Source organism: Protopterus annectens, chromosome 10.part0 (assembly GCF_019279795.1).
Source record: "Protopterus annectens isolate FY-2018-M chromosome 10.part0, PAN1.0, whole genome shotgun sequence".
In the NCBI taxonomy this organism is placed as follows: domain Eukaryota; kingdom Metazoa; phylum Chordata; order Ceratodontiformes; family Protopteridae; genus Protopterus; species Protopterus annectens.
The window spans coordinates 1,755,659,947-1,755,684,616 of NC_056744.1; the positions used below are offsets into that span (position 1 = coordinate 1,755,659,947).

The window sequence follows — 24,670 nt, forward strand, 5'->3', positions numbered from 1 at the left end:
ATCTGTGGTAAGTGCAGGCTTTTTACCTTTATTGAGCTTCCCAACAAAGTAAAATGCGGGGCAAATTACAGATGTTCATTTCTTGCCATTTACTCTGGAGTTAGCTGTGGAAAACATTTCGCCATTGATTCAGGTAGCACTCATGTCATTTCATTTTTTGGTGTTTTTTTAGAAATCAAGAGGCATGTACACTTTTTAACTAACTTACACAAGGCTGCTGCACAGGTTTGGACTTCTGAGATTCTTGGTGGAATCTTTAGGAACTTATGTAAAAAGAAACAAGCAAACAGGTTGGAGGCATACCTCTCAACTGTATAGATTTTGTAGAATGTTCAAATTTTTCCCTCATATTTTAGTATGGTCCTCATAAAATTTTGGTTTTCCAGTAAATCACTGGCAAAGCATTGATAATTGAAGTCAGAAAATAATGACAGGCATCTGAATTTCAGACTTCATTCCCTTTAGAAAATGCATGCTAATGCAAAACCCCTTATTCTATCAACTTTCTATGTTTCTAAAAGCAGTATTTAAAAATTGTCCCTGTTATTTATGGCTTTGTCCAGATTTCTTGTTCTAAGAGGTTGAGAGGTATGGTCGGAGGGGACAGATCAACAAAGCTGCTGTATGCAGATGATGTGGCAGCACAGGCAAACTCTGAGCTAGAACTTTGGCAAAGGATAGGAGAATGGAATGCAAATCTGAAGGCACATTGGATGAAACTAAGCACAGATAAGATGGTGGTAATTGTAGCAAATTGGGGAAATCAGAAGAAGCTGAGAATTGCTATAGAAGGGAAGATAGTGGAACAGGTAAACAGCTTCAAGTATCTGGGAGGGGTGGTTGAGGAGAAGGGTAGTCTGAATGAAGAGGTGAAAGCTAGAACCAGAGGGGCTGCAGCCAACTGGCATAGAGTATCAGGTGTAGTCTATGACAGAAGAGTGCCAAAGAAGCTGTAAAGTAAGGTGTATAAGACAGTGATGCAACCAGTACTACTGTATGGTACAGAAACCTGGGCAGTAAAGGTAGAACAGTTGAAGAAGCTAGAGGCGATGGAAATTAAGTGCCTGAGAAGGGTGGTAAGATGCACACTGTGGGACAGATGAAGAAATGAGGACATAAGAGCAGAAGCTAAAGTGGCTCCAATGCAGAAAAGATCAAAGAGAACAGATTACGGTGGTTTAGACACGTGCAGAAATGCAGAAGACAATCTGGTGAGGAAGATTTGGGACAGATAGGAATAACGTAAGAGGAAGTGAGGATGTCCAGCAAAGAGGTGGATGGATTGTGTGAAACAAGATCTGTGACAGTCAGGCATGAGTGTTGAAGAAGGCAGGAGTGTGGCACTGAATTGAGAGAGTTGGCAACATTTAAAATGAAACCCTGACGCCATGTAGAAAAATGGGAAAGAGGAGGCTGATGATGATGTAAAAAGAACCAAGTCATTTTAATTCTCACCAGTTCTGGAAGTCTTCCTTAGCTTCATAAACTTTCCTTTTCCAAAAATCAAAACACAGTATATACCAGCTTGTGGATCTTACCATAAGTAACGTGTACATAAAGATGTATATGAATAGTCTGACTCTGCTGTTTGCATGTTCTGTGTTTATTTTTCATTTATGATATGCCATTACCATTCAACTGGTGGAGGCACAATGTTCATATCTTTTGGAATAAACAGGTTGGTCAGGGTTATTCCAAACCTCTCCTGCAGGATTTTTGGAATCTCACTTTCCTCCAGCTCAGACTGTATTTTTGTACAAAATTCTCCTGCACATTGTGTTACTATTAGTTTCCTTCCAATGTATGTGATCATTCCATTAGGCAGGTGCAGAGTACAAAAGGATTTGCAGACCATAATGGAGCTCTGGGATGTCTGATGATAGTTGCACATTGCTCTAAAATCTTCAAGGTGGTGGCTGGCTAGGGTAAACTTGTAAATTGTAGTCCAGATGGCATCTCCATTGCCAAGAGCCAAAGGTTTGGGGAGCTTTTCTAAGTAGCAGGTATCTCCATCCTGAAAAAGACGGAAACTACCATGTTCAACTTGTTTTTCATTGGATCTTAACAGGAAAGGAGACCTGAAACCCTCACCAAACCCTACATCACAGAGCCATTTCTGACCATCTAGTTCCACCAAAAGGATTAAATGATCATTTGGACGTCCATAACGTTTTGTGAATCTGTTTCTGACTTGGCCAGAAATTTGTATTACCTGAAAACCCAGCTCTCTCAACAGCCAACTGAACAAGCCATTGAGCTCAAAGCAAAATCCTCCTCTGTGCTGCAGGACAATCTTGTTGTACAGAAGCTGGAGATCCAAGGTGATTCTCTCTCCACAGTGGATGCTGATGGTCTCAAAGGGCACAGACAAAAGATGCTGTTTGTGAATCTGTTGCAGAGTTTTCCAGGTTGGCTCGCAGGTGCCATTATATCCTATCCTTTTCATGTAGGATGCTACATTCATCATCTGTAGATAAACATGACATAACATTGGTCATTACTTAAAAAAGTATACATTTTACACATTGACATAGAGTGCTTATATTGCTTATGGTGTGTTATCTATTTTTTTTAAATAAATTCAAAGTATATTTCAGATTTATTAGAAGCTTGTTTAGTTTTGATTATAGTTTAACTGTGTACATGTGACCAAACTGATATAATGCAACTTTCATTTGGAAATCACGTATCACAAAATTGTCTGCAGTAGAGTGAAAAACATCAAAAAACCTAATGTTCATTTGGAGTTTCTGAAATCAGTGGGCTCCCTGGTCTTTGAGAGCTCCAAAGCACATGAATGTTGTGCTCCGTTTTCAGTAGTCCAATACCTGACTTTGCTTAGTCTGTCAGCACAAATATAACAGCAGGTTGGCTCAGTGAATGTCTAGCATCCTTTTCATAACAATTTTAATCCTGTCCAGACTTGACTCCGTGAATGTGTTTGGTATCCCTTTCCTCTTTTAAACCTGTTCTGAGCTCAATCTGTGAATGCATTTGGTATCTCTTTTACCTTGTTCAGACCTGACTTGTTGAACTTGGTTGTTATCCCTTTCTTCGCCACACCCCCATACCACTTTAGACATGTGCGGTATCCCAACCCTGTCGCTGTCAATAACCCCACCCCTATATATTACCTTACAAAAAACGCTTTCCCTAACAGTACCACTAGACAACAAACATCCCCCCAACAAACACACACACACACACGCACGCACGCACGCACACACACACACACACACACACACACACACACACACACACACACACACACACACACACACACACACACACACACACACACATCCTAACCAAGAAGCCCTTGCACACACATTCCAGCATCCTCACATGCCACAAAGTCTATCCCCTAACCTACCCTTCCTCTCACCTTAACCTGCAAACACTTGCATACACACTCCCGCTCCAGACAAAACTTTCTGTATATCTGAAAGTGCTGGCCTTACAAATCCCACCTACCATAATAGCAATCGCATCCCACACACCAAAGGAGTAGTTGATGTGCCTACATTCGAGATTTCATGCAAATCAATAAGCAGGGATTTTGATCAAAATAAACTGTACTAAAATATTTTCAGAAAGCTACAATCAACAGTGTCTACCGCAATGTTTTGCTTTGTATATTTGAATAGGAAGATACTCATTTGCAAGGATTGACATTTACCATACTCAGGAGGGTGCTAGTGATCCCAGCCAAAATGGATGACTGAGCACAAAGTTGTGGCCAAGATCTGCAGAAATTTGGGATAAAAATAGTGTTCCCATGGAGAAAACGAAAGATGTGTGAGCAGGAACAAATGGATAAACAGTTGGCTGCTTTAAATATTAAAATAAGGAGGCGCAATTGCGCATTTTGTTTGAAAAGATAATCATAGTAGGCCAGGATGTGAACTCCTTAGAACAAACAACAGAACAACAAACAACAGTGGAAAGACATATTTGTTTACTAGGGTAGTGCACTGACCTCAGTGGACCACTTGTAGGCACAGCATGGCTATAAGGAATGCTGCAAGATCTGAGGAATATAAAGCAGAAATTAAAGCTGAGCTGCAGAACAGATTCATAGAACAAAAAACATAACACAAGCACTCAGGTCACTGCAGAACAAGTACAAATATGACTCTGTCATTGTTCATGTTGGTGTGAATGACCTGAGTCATACCTCTCTGGACTACATGAAAAGAGACATGGAAGAGCTCTCTGATCACGTAGCCCAGGCCGGTATGACTCTGACCCTGAGTAGCATCCTGCCCTCACCAAGAATGATACCACAGTATAAAGAAAAAATTCTCAATTTCAACAATTGGCTAAATTTTTGGTGTCATTCAAAGGGGATCCAGTGTCTGTCCGCCTGGGATGACATGCTCGACAAGCCACCCTGCTTCGCTAGAGATGGCTTGTACCTGTCACCCTTAGGCTTTTGAATACTGGCCAAGGCTCCTGCCACCCCTACAGTGCTTTTTTTAGGCAAGGCTCAAAAGACAAACCTACCGCTGTAAATAGCACAAGTAACAAAAAACTGAGGGTAGTGCTACTCAATGCCAGAAGTCTGAACGTCAAAATGCACGCACTCGAGGCACTCCTCAGTATGGAGAAAATCGATATATGTGCAGTAACAGAAACCTGGTTTAAGGATCCAGAGAGCACCCCAGCACTACCAGGCTACAACTCATACCATACATTTTGGCCACAGAACCCAAACTGAAATACAAAAGGCGGGGGTGTATCCATATTCATCAAGGATACCCACACCTCCAGGTTAGTGGCACAGCATGATGCTTCACAGATCATCCACATGCAACTAACAATGGGCAAAACTGCAATTCAAATTGTAGCTTGCTACAGATCACCCACCATGTCCCAGGACCCCCATTCCACGTTCCTGGAAACACTGGGAAACATAAAGGTCCTACCAAACACCCTAATATTGGGTGATTTCAATTATCCAAACATTAACTGGGAGAACTACTCAAGTACTAACTCCCTTTCTCAACATTTCCTAGAATTTATAAACTCAAATGCCCTGGTTCAACTGGTCAACACTCCCACCAGAGGTGACAACATATTGGACCTGGTCATCACAAACATGGGCGACCGGGGTTCCACACCGGAGGTCAACCCCTCGCTGGTTAGATCTGACCATAAACAAATCACTTTGGATATTCACATTCCGCCCCCACCCCCAGACAAGAAAACCACCGTGAAAGACTTTTCAAAAGCAAACTTCACGTTACTTAAGACTGAGGTGAAAGATTCAAAGCCCCCATGCTGAAGGATAACACTGTCCAAGCTGCAAAATTCTTTACTAATGCATTCTATGGGCACCTACAAGAATGCATGGATCATGCCATCCCCAGCAAAACCAAAACTCACTCCTCCAAGAAAAGGAAACCAGTCTGGTGGACTCCTGCCATAAACAAGCTATACAATAGAAAGAGGAAACTAGTACAGAAAAGAGTAAAATCCCAAGAAGGGAAGACGTCCCTGATCAGTATCAGCATGAAACTACGATCCCTCATAAAATCATCCAAGGCGAGCTTTGAAAGAAAAATTGTCAAGGGCTCCAAAGATAACCACAAGGTATTCTTTAGCTCTGTCAAGAATCTAAGTGGCAATGCTCAGATCTGCTCGGAGTTAGTGTAGAATGGCACAAAATACAATGAACCGACTGATATCGCCAACATCCTGGCAGACAGATTCAGTGCAAACTTCACCTCCCTCTCACCCCCAAGAGGGCCAATAACCATACCAGAAGAATGTAGAGTCCCTGAAATTACAGACACTCAAGTTAAAACAGCCCTCTCCAAAGCCAAAAACACGGCATCAATGGCACCGGATGGTGTCCCAGGCTGTGTCCTACACGAGCTCAAAGATGAACTAACCCCTCACCTAAACACACTGTTCAAACTCAGCCTCTCCACAGGCTATGTACCCATAGAGTGGCGTACAGCAGCAGTTATTCCACTCCACAAAGGTGGAGCCACAACAGACCCTGGGAACTATCACCCTATAAGCCTGACTAGCTTGGTCTGCAAGGCTATGGAGCGCGTCATCATGGAACTCATTAACAGAGACATTGGGAACCTCCAAACACTGGACCCTACCCAGTTCGGCTTTGTTAAGGGCAGATCATGCCTCCTAAACCTGGTGGACTTCTTTGAGACAGTTTCCAAGGCTATAGATGAGAGAAAGGTGGTACACACATGCCTACCTAGACCTCGCAAAGGCCTTCGACACCATTCCCCATTCTGGTATTATAGACAAGCTCACCAGCCTGAACATAAACTCCTATGTCACAAGATGGGTTGCTAACTGGCTCACGGACAGAACCCACATGGTGAGAGTTGCGGGAGCTAGGTCCGACTCTAAATCGGTTACAAGTGGAGTTCCCCAGGGCTCAGTCCTAGGACCCCTCCTGTTCGCCATATACTTCTCAGAGGTACAGGCAAGCACAAGAGGACTATGGCTGACCAAGTTCGCAGGCGACTGCAAACTAGGGGCTAAAATTGACTCTCCGGCTGACACAGACATCCACCAAAAGGGTCCCACTGAGACAGATACCTGGTGTCAAAACCATGGCCTCAAGCTAAATGCCAAAAGGTGCATAGTCATCCCCTTTGGAAAAAACAAAGTGCTCACAAACTATCACATAGGTGGTAGTCCCCTAAATACGGAAGATGTAATAAGGGATCTGGGGACCCAAGCAGATAGTAATCTCACCTTTGATAATCACATTGCCAAAGTGGTTAGAAAATCCTTCTATGTGGCCCACCTAATCACAAAAGGGTTCGCATCCAGATCAAAAGAGGTCATTGTGCCCCTCTACTCATCACTCATCAGACCCATCATAAAGTACAATGCCCCATTTGGGATGTACCTTACAAGACACCTGCAACAGCTGGAAAGACCACAGAAGTACCTCACCAAGAGGATCACTGGCCTCAAACAGATGCCCTATGCAGCTCGACTGAAGAAATTACAGCTGTACTCTGTTGCATACTGCCTACTCAGAGGTGATCTCTGCCTGACATACAAGGCCATGTCCAATCCAGAATTGATGGACATGCTCCACCTAAAGAAAACCTTATCCCCATGAGCCACACGGACTAGGGATCTAAACCTCACCACAACAATAAATAGGACGTGCTGGAGGGATAGATTCATGTCCCAGAGACTTCCCATGCTTTGGAACAAGATCCCAATCTACATTAGGCAGAGCTCCTCTCTAACACTCTTCAAAAGAAATCTTGACGAGTGGATGGGAAACAGAAAGTTTACCTCGGGGATCACTTCAGTGGCTGTGCTGGACAGAGGCACAGGGAACTAATCTAAGGGGGCGGCGAAAGCCAACACATTCTGGCTAGGCTTATAAATGCCTTCGGGCAGATAGCCTAGTACCTACCTATGCACCTATGAACCTATGAACCTAAAACTGAAAAAAAAGTACTCAGAACTGCAGTAAAAGAAAAGAAAATTCTTTAATAAGTGCTTTCATCCACAAAATACAGAGTAACATGAAATGAAACATGTACACTTATAATTCAATGAAATTATCAATTAATCAATAAACTTAGACAGAAACTCAAAGTGAACATACAATATAAAACATAAAATCATAACTTTTTTGATTATTTATTTTTTTAAACATTTGAAATTTACTGCACTATCAAACAGTAAATGTCGGTTTTACTGAATTATATGTAGTGCACCCACAGGTGTAACTGAAGTAGATATGGGTTCCTTCCTACCTGACTCTGGTGGCACCCCTGTTAGACCCAACACACCAAGGTGACAAGAATGACAGATTTTTTTCTAGGTGACACATCATTTAAAAGGCAATAGCATATCCACAAACAAATTATTTCAATAGTGCACCAGTTAGCAATAAGGCAAGGTGAGATATGCATGCAATGAAACCATACATCCACCCTCTTCCCCAGAACTCAACAGAAAAGGTCTTGAAATTCAAACATGCACAAAGAAGGCAATATCACTGAGCAGTAAAGCTTTATAATGCAGCAATACAAACGCAGGAGAAAAATGCAATGTCATTAGGCAATAAAAGAGTTATAATACAGCAATACAGATATGAGAAAATGCAATGTCATTGAGCATCAAAATTCTTGAAGGCAGCAGTATTAACACAAGCAAAATGCAATGTCATTGAACAATGAAGATTTATAATGCAACAATACAAATATGAGAAAATGCAATGTCATTGAGCAATGAAGATTTATAATGCAACAATACAAATATGAGAAAATGCAATGTCATTGAGCAGAACTAACACCCTCAACCCCCTTGATCAATTCTAAAAAGGCCAACTATTAAACACTCTATTATACCCTGTTCACTGGACAGTGACTACTTATAGTCTTGCTGCCAGCATGATGGGGCGGGCCCAAGTTGTAGCTCATATGGATCCCAGTTATTCCACAAAGCATTTGGGGGGAGGGAATCAACAACCTTATAAAAAATATAAAATGATGGCGAAAGCCTCTCACCACTCCATCGAGAATATCCTAGTGACCAGGCACCATGGTTCCTCTGATGAGAAAAGTATAAAAATCACCTGCCAGAACTCTGGTACTCATCTATGGCTTCTCTGTACTAGGCCCAAAGGAACTCCTTTCTTGCTGAATTATATGCAGGAGTGGAACTACTGATTTCAGACTTCTCTCCTGATTCCACAAAATACCATCATCCAGGATTTCAGCAAAAGACAGACACAATCTGCTACTTCACTTCCCTGTTCCCAAAGCACTAGAAAAGAAAATCCAGTCAAGCTGCAAGGCCCTTTTTCCCTTCAGCTCCCTGTTTCAGTCTTCCCTCCTTCAGTTAGAGATCCAGTCCCCTCTTTCACTTTCGAAATTGTCTTTTATATTCCTGAAAAGAGCTCCACCTTGTGGTGTAATGAAAAACTACAGTCTATTACTTTTACAATGAAATACAGTGGGAGCTACACTCTCCCCCCCACTTGAAAATCTTGGGTCCCCCCAAGTCAAAGGTAGAGTAGCAACAAAATATTTACAAGCACTAATGCACCATCAACTGAACAATATTTTTTTGCATTCAAAAGGTACATTCCACCAAGGGTAATCAGCCTTATGTGCAACTTGGGAAGGGGTATCACCACTGGAGTAGGAGGCATAGGGATTATGGGCACAGACTCTACGATGAGCTGTGGTCACAGGTTCCTGTGTACTATGTCCCAAACTGTTATATGTAAGTCTCTGTGGGGGCAGAATCAGTCTCTGCAGTTTTGGTTCAGAAGAGACAGCTAAGGAATTTTGCTTGACAGGTTTGTCACCCAGATCACATTCAATGTCCAGTTCTTCAGTAGGCATATTGTCTACTTCTAAGATCTCCTCTTCACTTTTGTTTTCCATAATGGCATGACTGTCCTCAGCACTATTTTCTGAAGTTTGAATAGCAGGGCCTCCATCAGTATCAGGTTCTGTAAGAGGCACAGAAACATTACTTAGTCTATTGTTAGGTCTGAGCTGCTCAAAATGACAAGGAACAAATTCCAGTGCATTTACATTGAGATTACAGCCCACGGGGTCTTAAACATCCTTATAAAAAAGCTCACTGAAACCCTAGTCATCATCACTGTCCTCCTCTCCTTCAGCAGGAGGGAGCATAGGCTCTTGAACATTGAAGGGGGTAGTTCCTCTCCACCTTAGCATTCGGGATAGCCTTGAGTTAGGCTTCCTCTGAGCCATTCTGGGTTCTGGATTCATGAGTCTCACTGATTTTGTCAAAGGCATTAAGTTGTTGTGGTGCCAGGTTTTAATGGGTCCTTCTTTCCCCTCGGGGCAAACTTGGTAGACAGGGATATTAGGTAGCTGAGAACAAATTATGTAAATCTCAGATCCCCAGTGGTCAGCTAGTTTATGCTTTCCTTGTAGTCTCAAATTTCTCAAAAGAACTCTGTCCCCTGGTTGCAAGTCATGCATCTTTACTTTTTTGTCATAGTGAGCCTTGTTTTGCTGATGTCTTTGCCCTGTTGACTTTTCAGAAAGCTCATAAGCCTGTCTGAGATTCTTCTTGTCTCTCCACATAACTGCCATGAGATTGCACTGGTGTATCATCAGGTGTGACTTCAAAGGTGATGTCAACAGGAAGCAGGAAACATAGCTGGCAATTTAGTAGTTAGAAAAATAACAGTGACAGATTACCATTATACACTGGAATATACAATTATTAGACAAATTACAGACAAATTAAATTACAAATTTGAGACATAGTTAGCAATTCAGTAGTCAGACAAAAGCAGTGACAGATTACCAATTAATTTTTAGAGATACTTATTGCATGGAGGAATTTTGGGTAACACAGTAGGGAGAAAAGATGTGTCATTAGATCTAGGTTCTCAGGGGGTTTGAGTACAAGAGCAGTTCTGGATGGAAGATAGGTATGTGTGTAGAGAAATTTTAAAGTTAGCAAGATTCTGGGTTGTTCTCATAGCTAAGTGGGAGAGCATTCCAATTTTTTATGGAGTAAGAGAAGAGAAGTTGGCCGGGAGGCCGGCTTGGCTTGTGAATCAGAAGTAGTTGCTGGTTCTTTGATCTAAGGTGCCTGTTTGGGTGGTAGAAGGTGAAGACAGAGCTAAAGGCAGGACAATCTGAGGGTTTAAAGATAAGTTTATGAGCAGTAGTAAGTTGTAGATAATTGTGGTAGTTTGTAAGTTCCAGCAATTTTAGTGAGTTAAGAGCAAAACAGTGATGGGAGGAGTTTTCTGGAATTTGTTGTGAATTTTGCGATCTTACTATAACATGTTTTGAGTTTGGCTTTTAGGATGGTTTGAAGGTTGGTAAGTAGAGGGGTGACATACATTAGAGAAGGGGGTAGGTAAGTGGAGGCTAGGATTTGGTGGAGGGACTGAGGTATAGGTTGTGCGTGTAGAACATTCCAAGTTTCTGATGAGTTTTTTGGGTGTTCTGTTGCAGGTGGATATCACATTTTAGTTGTTCATCTATAGATACTCCTAGAAGTTTTGTATGCCTGACATTTTCAATTTGTGCTTTGTTTAGAATAAATGTATATGACAGATTTGTGATACCAGGAAATCAAGAGACAATATAGAGAATACACGGAATGGGATGGTGGCAGGCAGCAGCAGCAGAAGGAAGACAGACATATTTTGGAATGTTTCTATTCCTTTGCTGTAAAAATTTAAATAATGAGGCAAGCAAAAAAGGCTTGGCTATTCCATTTGCAGGGATGTTCATGAAGCTGGTCAAGGATTACCTGAAAACACTCTGCAGGTGAAGGAAAGCTATGCTGGAGATAGTAAATAAACTAAGAATGAATGAAACAGCTGCACCGTTGAAATGCCCTGCAGTTCTGGAAGTGCAGCAGGAAAGGGAATTATTCAGGCTACATAATATGGAGGATATTCAAATGCTTAAACCAAAGTATCACAGTCAGTTTAACAACACACACACACACTAAAAATCTGAAATGTCTGTAAGACATGGTCTGGGAAACAACCTTGGATGAAGGAGAGGTGATGCAAGGGCACTGGGAGGACATACAGTGTCAATAGTCTGAAATCCCACAGGGGAGATGAGGCTAACAGGTGAAGATGGGCAATGTGCTAGTAAGAGAGATGAGCAGGAAATAAATCACAAAGGTAACCACAAAGAGATTAGAACAGAGAGAAGATGGTGGAGCGTAAACAAGTGAAACAGTTATAACACAGGAAGAGAAGAGCAAGAATCTATGCCCAAGGGAAATGTAGGCATATAAACCACATATAAGCAGGGCATGATGGAGAAGCCTGTACAGACTTCATCTTATCATGAAGCCTGAAGGGTCGAGTGTCTGGTCATCTACTGCCTGTGAGTCAGGAACAGGAAGGCCATCAAGGAACAAGAAGATGAACCTGGAAGAAGGATTCACAGCCTGCTGTGCCTGAGAAGGAGATCTAAGGAAGGGAAGGGTTTATTGCTGCCTGCCACACCCGAGGATAAGGATTCAACTTAAGGATGAACTGGATTGATGCTGTAAAATCAGAGAGGAGCTGGTGCTACTGGACTGGCTAAATTTTAGCACATTATGTCTGAGGTTTATGTCTGTGATCATTTTTGAGGATTGCAGGTAAACTTAACTTTTGTAAATCGCTAAGAGAGGACATCTAATATCTGTTTGTACCCCCCCCCCCTTATTTTATGCTTCATCCAGATTTCTTGTGCTACTACGAGGTAGCAGACACATACGTTTTTTTTATTTATTTTTTTTTTTATTTTTGGTCTGTTCCTCATAAAATGTGTTGTCTTTTGGCTTCAGAATGCTTGCTAACACATATTCTGATATTCCAGCATTTTTCTAAGTGTATAGGTGCAATATTTAAAATCTGTCCACATGGTTTTTGTTCATATGATTTTATGCTTCTTCCAGATTTCTTCTGCTAACAAGTTGATTATATGAGTTCTCTTTTTTGCCTAACATTTTTAGTCTGTTCTTCTTAAAATGTGGTTAGAATTTTTGATAAAATATATCCTGTTATTCCTGTATTTTTCTAAGTTTATAGGAGCAAGATTTAAAATGTGTCTGTATGTTTGGGCCTTGTCTTCCCCACCCCATTATTTTATGCTTTGTCCAGAATTCTTGTGGTAAGGGGTTGATGGATAGCTCCATATTTTTTTGTTTTTGCTCTCTGCCTCTTAAAATATGGTGTTTTCTCGCAAATCGCTGACTGAAGTTACTAATGACAGACATTTGAGTTTCAGAACTGCACATTTTTCAGAGAATGCATTCTAACACATTCTGTTATTGCAGCATTTTTCTTATTGCAGCATTTTTCTAAATTTGTAGGAGCAAGATTTAAAATGTGTCTGTATGTTTGGAGTCCTTTGGTCCCCCCATTATTTTATACTTCAATCAGAATTCTAGCTCTAGGAGGTTAAGAGGTGTGCGACACACTGCACAGTTGATTGCTTCGTATTTTTGCTCTTTGCTATTTGCTAGTGTGTCTAATAATGTGCTTAATAATACAGCTGTATTCTTGAAAGTTCTGCTAGGAGTTTGTTGTGGGATTTGCAGGTTTGTACAGTTTGCTTCAAGGGGAGCCAGTTTCAGGACAGTGTTTGGACTTTCTTGGGGGAAAGTGTTCATAAAGCATAGATATTGGGTGCACTTTCTATTTAAATGATTTGAAACGTAGAAAATCAGCTTTCATTGTTTGCAATGCTTGTTGAGTTATGTACATTTATTGGGGAAATATCTGTGGCATTTATTTTATTTTGAACAGTGTGGATTCTTTTCTTTCTTTCTCTGGCAGTAGCAATGTTCAATCTTTTTTGCGATGGAAATGCATTCCTTAGTTTGAGACTATCCATCTATAAACTCACATTATTTCAGTCATTCTGCCTCTAAAATATTAGCTATGATTGCTTTTTTCTGATAAATTTATTGAGTATTTTGAGTGTACCAAATTGTATGAGTCTGGGAATCTTCATTGTGCACGTTTTGCTTGGATACTACAGGTGGCAGCTATAGTGGTGTGGACACGTAGGAACAATAACTGCCCTTTGTTTACTTTTACATTTTTAGCATGTTTATTATGAACATATGCATATACAAGCCTTAGGGATGTGTACTGTAGGTATATGTGCATACGCATGTTTTAGTGTTATATGCCCAGGCAGTGCCCACTTAAGTATTTTTGGAAGTAATTATTTAGCTTGTACCATATGTTAGTGTACAAAAACAAGTATTTGAACTAGTATATCCTTCAGAAAATGTATGTCGCTACAAAACCCGTTCTAACAAATGAGGTGTAAGGCAACACCGAAATACAACCACTCTGATTTTAGCTTTCTGTGCCCCCAAAATATATGTCTTTGTCACCAGGTGTCTGAATATGTCAAGTTAAGGTATGAGGGTATAGTACATGCAAAGCGTAGTGAATTCCACTGAATGGTTAGATTTTCTCACTACCTTGGTATGCCCTAATCGATCATATTCATACTTGTCACTAATTGTCTTACTTTATATCTGTCGGAAAATATTTCTGTAAAATAAACCTAGTGAGGTTCAGGTTGGCTAAGTAATGATTGATCCACAACTGTGTGGTATAATATAGCCATGATTTGCAATAATGAGCTTTTTGTTGGACACACATACATTATGAATCATTTGCAAGACTGAGCTTTTTGCTGTATGCGTTATGAGTCATTTGCAATAATGCTCATTCAGATTTTATGCCTATGCATGTTGGTATTTATTAAATTGGCTTACCAAGTTGTACACATTTACAGAGGCATCTCACTTGGTTTCTCATCCTTTACCTGAACCGTTACAATTATTTTCTTCAGAAGCAATGTAATGGCAGAATCACACAACAACGAGGTACAAGCCACAATGGATGGGAGTACAGTGCAAGCTTTTTACACTGTTATAGAGCAGGAACTCTAAAGAGTAAGACTTTCTGATTAATGTTTGGCATCGTACAAGCTTAATTTTACTTTAAGTATACTTCACAAAACACTTGTCTCCTTGAAACATTTCTAATTATGCCATCTTTTCTCCAAAGATGTTGCCTCTGAGAAGAAGAAGAAGCAAATGACTACATTCCAAAGCAGCTGGAAGGTCAGCTTTGACTGGGTAATGGAAAGCAGGCATGATCATGGATATGCTTTTTGCAAGACGTGTGCTACCAATATTAATGTTGGATATGGAGGGAGGAATGAAATACAGTGACACGTGGATACTGAAAAGCAGAAGATGAGCGCCAAACATTCAACTGGGAGGATAGTCACAGAAAGTTTTACCACTCAGCAAACCAACTCTAAAGTACTGGAGGCTGACGTAGCCTTTATGAGTCTCCTTGCTGAACACAACCTGCCTTTTACAACTGGGGATTATTTCTTGAAGTACATAAAGAGGTGCTGCATGGTTCCAGAGGGGGTGCAAAAAATGACCTGTGGACCAACAAAGGCTGTTTGCATTGTAAGGGATGTAATGAAGACAAAGTATCAGCAGGACATTGTAAAAATTTGTCAGAAAGAGCCATACTGTTTGTACCTCGACCAGAGTACACATATGGGGGAGGACAGATTGCTTGTAATTTTACTTTTTTTTTTAATTTTTGACCATGCCAGTGGTAAAAATGTTGTTAGATTCCTCAACATGCCTGCATGTGTCAGTGGAAATGACTCTGAGCAAGTTTGCCATTCCTGTGAGCAACATGGTGGCTTATTCTTCGGACAATGCTGCATCCATGATTGGTAAATGGAATTCTGTGCTATCTAGACTAAAAGAGCTTAGCCCCCAACTTTCCAACATGGGATGTTATGTTACATTGCAGATTTATACATTAAATCTGGTGTAAAGGCAATGGCCGTACCTGTGGAGGAATTGATCTGACATTTACTGTCACTTTTCCAGCAGTGCACAGCATCAGCAGAAGCATAAAGAATTTGCATAGTTCATGGATAGTGAACCTCTCAAAATGATCAGGTATGCCCCCACTGGATGACTAAGTTTGTTAAAGTCATCAAAAGAATGCTTGCCTTGTGGCCCATCCTGAGTTTCTACTTTATGTCCCATGAGCAGCTGTCTGTTAAAGTGGATGTAATAGCTGAGAGTCTGCAGAGCTGTGACATTACACTGGCATTCCCATTCCTGCAGTATGCCATAGAACTACTGCACATCTTCAATGCGTAAATGCAAGGCAGGGAAAGCAAATTGCTCACCTTACATAATGACATCCAGAAAGTGCTACAGGTATATGCTAGTAGGGTACTTATACCCTCAATTGCTAGGCAGTTTCTGGGCAATGTAAGTAGCATTGATTCAATTCTTGAAGGACAAGACAATATCCTGCAAGACAGTGAAATCCATATTGGTCCTGAAGAAAAAACATATTTGGATGACCATATGGATGATATCAGGGGTACAAGAGAGAAAAACTTTTCAAGAAAGCCAAGCAGTTGTACTTTGCAGTCCTACTCAAAATGCGAAAACATTTCCCTGCAAGAGATCCCCTGCTGCAGAACACTGTCAGCTTATTAGATCCAGCTATGAGACTACAGCTTTCTTCCACTATTGTTGCAGATATTGGCACTCATCTTTTCTGCAGTTCACAAGTGAAGCACTGCAAACTGATTGATGAATTTTCTATGTATCAGATGACTGACTGGTCATATGGATCCGACGCATCTAAGTTCCTGAAGTATTGGTCCCTGGTGTTTGGGAGTCCCGCAGTACAAGACCTCTGAGCATTTCAAAAAATAATGCAAACTGTGCTCTGTTAGCCGCATTGAAACACTGAAGGAGAACAGGCATTTAGCGTGGTTCGCAAAGTAAAAACTGATCTCAGAGAGTCACTTAGCCCAAAAATATTAAAGTCTTTATTAGCACAGATTCCAAGATGGTGGACGACTGGTAAACACTCTATCCCTACAGCTCCTTAAATATCAGACTGAATCTTTATAATCAAGTCTCGTCAATCACCAATATCTGACCAGCATGGACAAGAATAGCTTCAGCTAAGCTTCTGGATTAAAGATATGGGAAAAGTTTTCTGGTATATATCACACTAACTTATTATTTTGAATCCTGTATACTGCTGCAGTAGACCACATGGTAGCCTGAGGCCTTGCATTAACTGCAATACAGTCAGTTTTTAACAAAGTACTGCTCTTAAAAATCCACCTCAATATGCCTAACGACCAAGATCAAATGGACTCACAAACAACTAAAACCAAACTATCACAACTTCTTTCGCCTGAAAAAGATATTTTTTCCAAAAAGCAGCATACTCAAAAACAACAAGAAACTGTGAAATTTACTTCTAAAGCAAAGCCTGAGGGGGTCTACTCCATGGATGATCTGAAATCAGCTTTAATGCCCATACAGTCTGCCATCCAAAACTTTTCAGATCAAATGACAAAATTTGGAACTTCATTGGAACAAATGGTGTCTCGCTTAGAACATGCTGAAGCCAAATCTGCAGCAAATGAAATAAAAATAGAAGAGCTCCAAAAACAACTAATAAATAATAAATCTGTCCTAGAAGAAATGCAACAAAAAATTACAGACTTGGAGGCACACAGCAGAAGGGAACAACATCCTTATACGAGGAATTCCAATAAAATATGAACAACCTCAACTTCATGATACCTTAAAAAGTATCTTTACCACACTGTTGGAAAATCACACTACTTCCAAGGATATTGTGATAGAAAGAGCTCACAGAGCTCTCCGAAGATCACAAAACCCTAATAATCCACGTCAGGTCTATACAAAAATCCTGTACTACCAACATGTACAAGCAATTCTTCAAGCAGCAAAACAAAAAGGTACTCTGGCGAAATTGAAGTGTATTAACCCACCACAGAGTTTGTGCAGGTATGGGCGTGCCCACCATGATTGACATGCGGAAGGGCGGGATTAACAACAGCAATGTGTCGTGATTGGCACAATGCTAATGTAACGGTAAATCCATAGAGTTAAAAACGGAGCATTTAAGACACAGTAAACAAATGGAAAATAGCAGCATATAACCACAGCAACTGTGGTTAAAAATTGAAAACTGTGTGTATTAGCTCTGCTGCACTTAAATCAGCTGAAGTAGCTTCCATGAGAATACTTTGACTGCTGCCAATACTGATTGAACTAGACTGCTACTGAAGTATTTTGGGTACTTTTCCATTATCGGGGCAACACTTGTAATGCTGCTAAGTGTGTAGAGTCATTATCCTCCCCTCCAAAGGGGGCAGACAAAAACCTTTTCTAAGGGTGACAGACACTTTGGCATCAAACCACTGCACACTAACACTCCTACCATAAAAAATATATAAAATAAACAATAATTTGTATTATCTCCATATCTCACTATTATTGCTTTAACAACTGCTTCACAGCTGACAGCTGTGTGATCATTGAGTGTTTGAGCTGTTGCCCCGATAACGGAAAAGTACCGTACTGGGTTTATCAGTTCAGTCAACAAACTCTCTCTAATGGACATGGGTAACCTGTAAGTGGTTAATCTCCCAGCCCCATGCTTACACTTATCAAGGGTATCAGAACTTGTCAGATCACATCAATCGCACAATTAACTTGTGTTTCGCATATTGCATATATTACCTTGTGTTATGGTGGCATCTTTCAATCAAATGGTGGGTGGTGCAGTCAAAATGCTCGCAGGTGGGGTTTGGGCAGGCTTGCTACTGCACATCTGGTGGGTTAATACACTTCAATTTCACCGGTACTCTTTTATGGCAGGGTTACAGCATATCATTTGCACAGGATTTACCAATGCCTATTAAACAAGAAAGACAACAGCTGGCTCCTTATTGTGCTTTTCTCATCTCAAAGAAAATAAAATTCCAAATGAAATACCCAAGCATGCTCTCATTCACAAATAAAGAGCAGAAATACTTAATAAAAAAACAAGTCAGAAGCGAAAACTGCCTTTATCAAGGCATTTGGAGAACTTCCCAAGCTCTAAAAATTGTTTTTCCCTATTTACAGCCTAAAAACAAGAAAAGGCTTACCTGTATGCTGTGTATGTCAGTTAAATATGAAAAACAAGCTCCAAAAATGCCTCTAATGAATCACCGCGGATTTTGCTGCATTCCTACATCATAAATTCGTTTTTAACAGTAATGGATCCAAAGAACAGGCCAAGAGCTCCAGTGCAACATTCTAAGCAAAGGATGGTCACAGCATTTATCATCCCACCTGGAAACGCATTCTACATTTTTGTTCCTCTTTTGCTCTTCCTGCTACTAGAGGGACACATTAAGCAGTGGCACCACCCTGTTTACTTCCTCCTAGCAAAGCCTGACTGGGAACTGGGTACATTTCCTTTAGTTAGCTCGTATTTTGGGATTAAAAATATGAAGAAATAAAGCATTACATCAAAAATTCGTATTGGGTTCGTGGTTTAGGCAAAGAAATCAAAGGACTGATATGCAAAAACTGAAAGTGCAAGGTTTGGAGGGCAGGAATGACATAACCTAATGGCAAGCTACAACTGCTCTAACTTGCACAGACTGAGTTTATTGTAGCATAGTTACTATTATACTAGATGTTGCAATTGTTAATGTAGTTTAGTATGTTAACTAGCTAGCTACCAAAATGTAAATGCTAGTATTGCAAAACACAACTTAGATAAACTGATCTTTATAAAAATATATTGCTAGTTTTTTTTTTTTTCTCTCTTCTTCTTCTCTCTCTTTAAATAGACCATAGTGATTGAAATAAGTAGTAATTGTAAATGAGAAACACTGCAATGACATGTTCAGGACAGGGTATTGTTGTAGTTCAAAGATAAGGAAAATGCTATTAAGAAGCTATATATGTAGAAATCTAACTTGTTTGCAATACAAATACATATAGCCAATAGGGTAAGAAAAAGTAAGTCCCAGGTAAGAGAAGATTACACTTGACATATGACATTATAACTGCTTTAGTTTATGAAGTGTTTCTAAAGATCTGCTCAAAAACGGGGCACGGTAGGAATATGTTTTGAGTGTGTGGGGTTGCACATCTTGTGCTCAATGTTATTTGTACATAATGTATATAGAGGGTTGATATATTTGTTTGTATTGTATCAACTTACTAGTTATTCATATCTGACTTATATTGCAATAGTTTGGTTTATTCAAGACTTATCTGGCTATTCCCTCTCTTAGATTGGGTAGCTATGTGGTTAGGCACAGGGGTAGTTCTAAGAGTTTTAAGTGCTACAAAACAACCAAGTATGGTACATTTCTATTTAAATCTTTTTGGATACATGATAAGGGAAGGACTTTCAAAGTCTTTTTAACAATGTTGACTACTCTTCTCATGATTGAATGCTGTGGGGGATAGATTCATGGAACGTAAAGGGTTTGCAGGATGTTAAGAAAAAGAAATGAGTCCTACACCAAATATATCAATCACAGACAAATATCATATTTCTCCAAGAAACGCACCTGCTAAATGAGGATTGGAATAAGGATAGAGAGAGACCCTGGCTAACCTCAATTATTGCTTCTGGCAGTAAAACTAATTCAAAAGGAGTAGCTATTTTGATTAAGAAATCATTTAAAGTGGGAATTATTGAATGTGGTATGGACAATATTGGAAGATAGTGTTATTTTAGTTGCCTAAATCCTTTATCCTACAAGCCTACACTGTTTCTCAATATATATGGGCCTTGTTCAAACCAACAGGATTTCATAATACAAGTATATAATCTTCTGTCAAAATTCTCTAATAACGAATATGTGGTGGGGGAGATTGGAACATGGTTATTGATCCCTTAAATGACAGATCCATCATGAATAATAAATGTAATAAACAAGTGATACTTGCCTTAGAGGACCTAGTATTAGAATTCTCCCTATCTGATCCTGCTGTCTTGAATAACCAGCTCAACCAAGGGGATAAGTTTACGTTCTACTCCCCATACCATAAGTCGTGGCCCAGGATTGATTTTTTTCTGATATCAGAATCTCTTCTAAATGAAAAAACAATATACTCAACCAGTCCAAGATTTTTATCAGACCACTCTAAAATAACACTGAAACTTATCCTCTTAAAAAACACCCCAAATCAAAAAAACTTACAGACATGGACCCTAAACCCTAATCTTCTTGACAAAGAAGAAATAATAAAATAAATTAACAATGTACTAGATGAGCTCAGAGCCAATCTCTTAACCTCAAATATGCCACTAGACATTGTATGGGCTTCCACCAAAACTAAAGTTAGGGGCCTCCTAATTCAAAAAGTCTCCTACTTTAAAAAACTAACAAGAGAGAAAGAATTTAAAATTAAGCAGAAAATCAAAGACATTGAAAAATCACTTCAAGAAAACTTTAGTCCTGATTTAGAAGCCCAACTAATTAATCAACACAAAGAACTATACTCAATGCATGTACAAAATCTCTCATTCCGAGAAATGAAACTCCTTGCTAACTATTCTGAATGGACCCAGCAACCCTCCAAACTATTAGCTAGACTCATAAACATTCATCAAGACCCCCCCTAGGATTCTATAAATTAAATATAATAATGAACTACATACGAGTAACTAAGATATTCTGACCATTTTCAAAAAAATATACAATAATCTATATGGTCTGCAGGATGCAATACACCCAGAGTCCTGTAATGATTTTTTTCTCCAGTATCTCATTTCAACAAATTGAAAAACACCAAAGTGAATTCCTGGAAGCTCCTTTAAGAACAGAAGAAATTATGGAAGCTAAGGATGAAACTGCTGACCTTTTACATATGTTCTGGAGCTGTAAATGTGTATTCAAACTTTGGAACTCCCTGAAAGTACAGCTACAAAAGATGGGATATCAATCATCAACGCTCACATGGGAATTTACGATATTACATATTCCCCCAATTAACCTATCTAAAAACCAAACAATCATTCTCATTAATATCTTCTTATTAATGGAACTTTACATAGCTACCAACTGGCTGACCCCATCTAAAATCTCATGGAATAGCTTTAGGAACTTTGCGAAAAAACATATATTAGCCCACAAATACATAATAAACAAACAAAACAAAAATCCCAATATTTTGAAACGTTGGGAACAAATTTTCAATATTATACTTGCATAAAACATTGACTTTGGAAGACATTTACAACATACACAATAAAAAGCATAACATCATATAGTAGTATACTAACTTGATGGTACCAACCCTGGAGAAAACAACTCTTATCTTTTTCCATACTATTAAATTATGAAAGCATTCATGTAAATAGTGTAAATATGTGTTAAATTTATTGTTTTTGTACTAGTTGTATATCACCTGTGTTTACTCTTGTGAAAAGATGTATATTAAAAATAAACAATAAAAAAAAAAAAAAAAAAAAAAAAAAAAGAAATTATGGAAGCAATTAAAAGTCTAAAAAACAACAAAGCCCCAGGTCCGGATGGCTTCACTTCTAATTTTTATAAAAAATTTGCTTCTAAAATATCTCCTATTCTTCTTAAAATCTTTGAATATATTAGTAAACTTGGATTTAGGGATGTATAACTAAACAATTCTAAAACTATCTTTATTCACAAACCAAATATGGACAAATCTAACCCATCTAACTACAGACCAATTTCGCTTATTAACGCAGACATTAAAATCATGACTATGGCTCTAGCAAATAGACTTAAAAATGTCCTCCACACAATCATTTCTCCACAGCAATCAGGCTTCATAAAGGGTAGACAAACCTGGGACAACACACTCACTTTAGATGCAGCCATCCAACTTTCTGCAAACCATAAACTTCCCTATTACCTTATGGCACTCGATGCCACAAAAGCCTTTGATGGAATCAATCATGAATTCTTGTTGCTGACGCTAAAGCAATTTAACTTTCCAACTAATTTTATAAATACAATCAAAATCTTATATAATTCCTCTTTTACCACTCTGTATATTAATAAACTATGTTCTTCTAAAATAAAATTAAATAATGGAACAAGACAGGGCTATCCCCTCTCACGCTACCTCTTTGACATATATATCGAACCCCTATTTATATACTTAACACAAAAGGCATTTCACCACATCCACAATATTTTAGGGACAAATCTGGTATTTTTAGCCTTTGCTGATGACCTCATCATATATTTCCAGTTACCTAATACTGACTTAAAAAAAATTCAAAACACTATCAAAACCTTCTCGAAAACTTCCAATTATGAAATGAACCCTTCAAAATCTTTTATTTTTCCAATTAACCCAAGCAATCATAAAGAGTCTCTCTTTCCTATAACCCAAATTAAGTTGAAATATACTTTTAAGTACCTAGGGATAATTTTTGACCATAACCATAATAACTCCTTACAAAATAATCTTGCCAAATCATGGACAAACATTGAAAACTATATAGACAGGTGGAAGAATATGAAATTCCCCTTTTTATCTAAAGTAGCAATTATAAAAATGAACATCCTATCCAGGTTATTATACCAATTTAATGCAACAAACAGAAACATTCCTTTAAACCTATTCAAAAAGATAAACACAACTTTAACTAAATTCATTTGGTTTCCTAAGACCCCACGAATCTCCCTACCAAAATTAATGCTTCTAAAAAATAAAGGGGGACTGGGAATACCAGATTTTAGATTATACTATGACATAATTTGTGCCAACAGACTCATGTTAATTGCAGACCATAATCCAATTAGCTCTACTCATTTCCCCCAATGGGTTGGTCTGTGGCATGCACATATAAAGCTGTGTAACATAAATCCCAAATCGATACCTTTCATAAATAAACCTGTGTTAAAAGACACGAAACTACATAAACTAATCAAATATAAAATAAATCTATTCCAGAAGCTCTTCTTTTCACTAGGTCTAACAAACGCACTTATTCTTTTACAACCCATTCATTTAAAGCCAAATCTAAAACTGGGTAATAAAATGATAAATCTTGACCAATTTCCCCAAATTAAAAACTTAAATGTCTGGGATTTCTATGCCATTAAGGATAACTCTCTAAAGGACATAAAAATAAAATTTGAACTTAATAACAAATATACAATAATTCTGAGACAAATCGAAGAGTTAGTATCTACTTTGGATAATTTCCCTAATGAGGTTCAGGAAGAAATAAACATTGCCCTATCCCTCCTGAAGTGTCTAAAAATTAAAAAGAAAATGTTATCAATTACATACAGCTTTATCTCAACCATTAAATATCAATCTTCAATTACATTTGCACAGTATTGGAGAAACAAAAACTCAGAACTGACAGAGGTTCACTTCTCCCAAGCAATAAATAATACAACCAAGTTTGCCCCGTTCAAGAAACTACTATATACACAATTAATGGTAAATAATAATGCATATTATACCCCAGAGCGTCTTAACAGCTTCTTTCCAAATACTTCACCTCTCTGCCCCTTCTGTGCCACAGTGACAGCTGACCTGCATATCCTGTGGTACTGTAAATATGCACAGAGCTTACGGAACTCACTTAGGATTAAACTGGAAAAAATGGGTTACGGGAAATCCACCCTTTCATGAGAATTTGCTATATTGCATGTGGGTCAAAAGGGCCTTCCCACTAATGAAGTGAGAGTCCAGATTGCTCTCTTTATGCTAATTAAGCTTTATAAAACACAGAACTGGTTGGACCGTTCTAAAACAAACTGGGAAAATTTTACAAAGATGGCATCCAAGTATATTCTATCCGATAAACTAACTATGGCAAGTATTAGCAAACGCATGAAAACCTTAACTTCTGGAGTACAACCTTAGACTGTATCCTGAAGTAATATAAAATGGCTTTACACCTACTCTCCTACACTAGTACTATGGCTAGTCCTTCCCTCCAAAGGATTTAACTCATTCAATTCCTTTATAGTTACTTCAAAGTGTTAAGATAGTAATAATAATAGTGTAAGAATGTAGCACTGTATGTAAATAGTTGTATATGTGATGTTTTCATATTATCTTCTTTATTAACTACTGATTTTTCAATTTTGTGCCAGTAACGACAGTTTGAATTACTTGAGTCAAGAATGTCATGTATCTTTTAATAGTATAGTCTCGCCTGTCATATTAAGAAAGTAAGCTTTAAATGTTTTGGTTGGTTATGTGAATGTTTATTGACCTTATTTGTCTCTGTATGCTGGCCGGTTTCAGTAAAATGTTTTTTTTTGTAAATGTT

At 38.8% G+C, this 24,670-nt stretch overlaps 1 protein-coding gene across 1 annotated transcript; it reads right to left on the bottom strand.

Annotated features, from left to right (window-relative positions):
• Positions 1-1,525: 1,525 nt before the first annotated feature.
• LOC122812872 (arylamine N-acetyltransferase, pineal gland isozyme NAT-3-like) lies at positions 1,526-18,679 on the bottom strand. Its single transcript, XM_044084917.1, has 2 exons — positions 18,525-18,679; positions 1,526-2,467 (listed from the first exon to the last, which is right to left on the bottom strand). The coding sequence occupies exon 2, from the start codon at positions 2,465-2,467 to the stop codon at positions 1,628-1,630; it is 840 nt and encodes a 279-aa protein (XP_043940852.1). The 5' UTR covers positions 18,525-18,679; the 3' UTR covers positions 1,526-1,627.
• Between the last annotated feature and the right edge of the window lie 5,991 nt (positions 18,680-24,670).

What these genes read in the sequence shown, in the direction of transcription:
- LOC122812872 (XM_044084917.1), bottom strand. Translation starts at nt 2,467, where the DNA reads ATGATGAATGTAGCATCCTACATGAAAAGGATAGGATATAATGGCACC.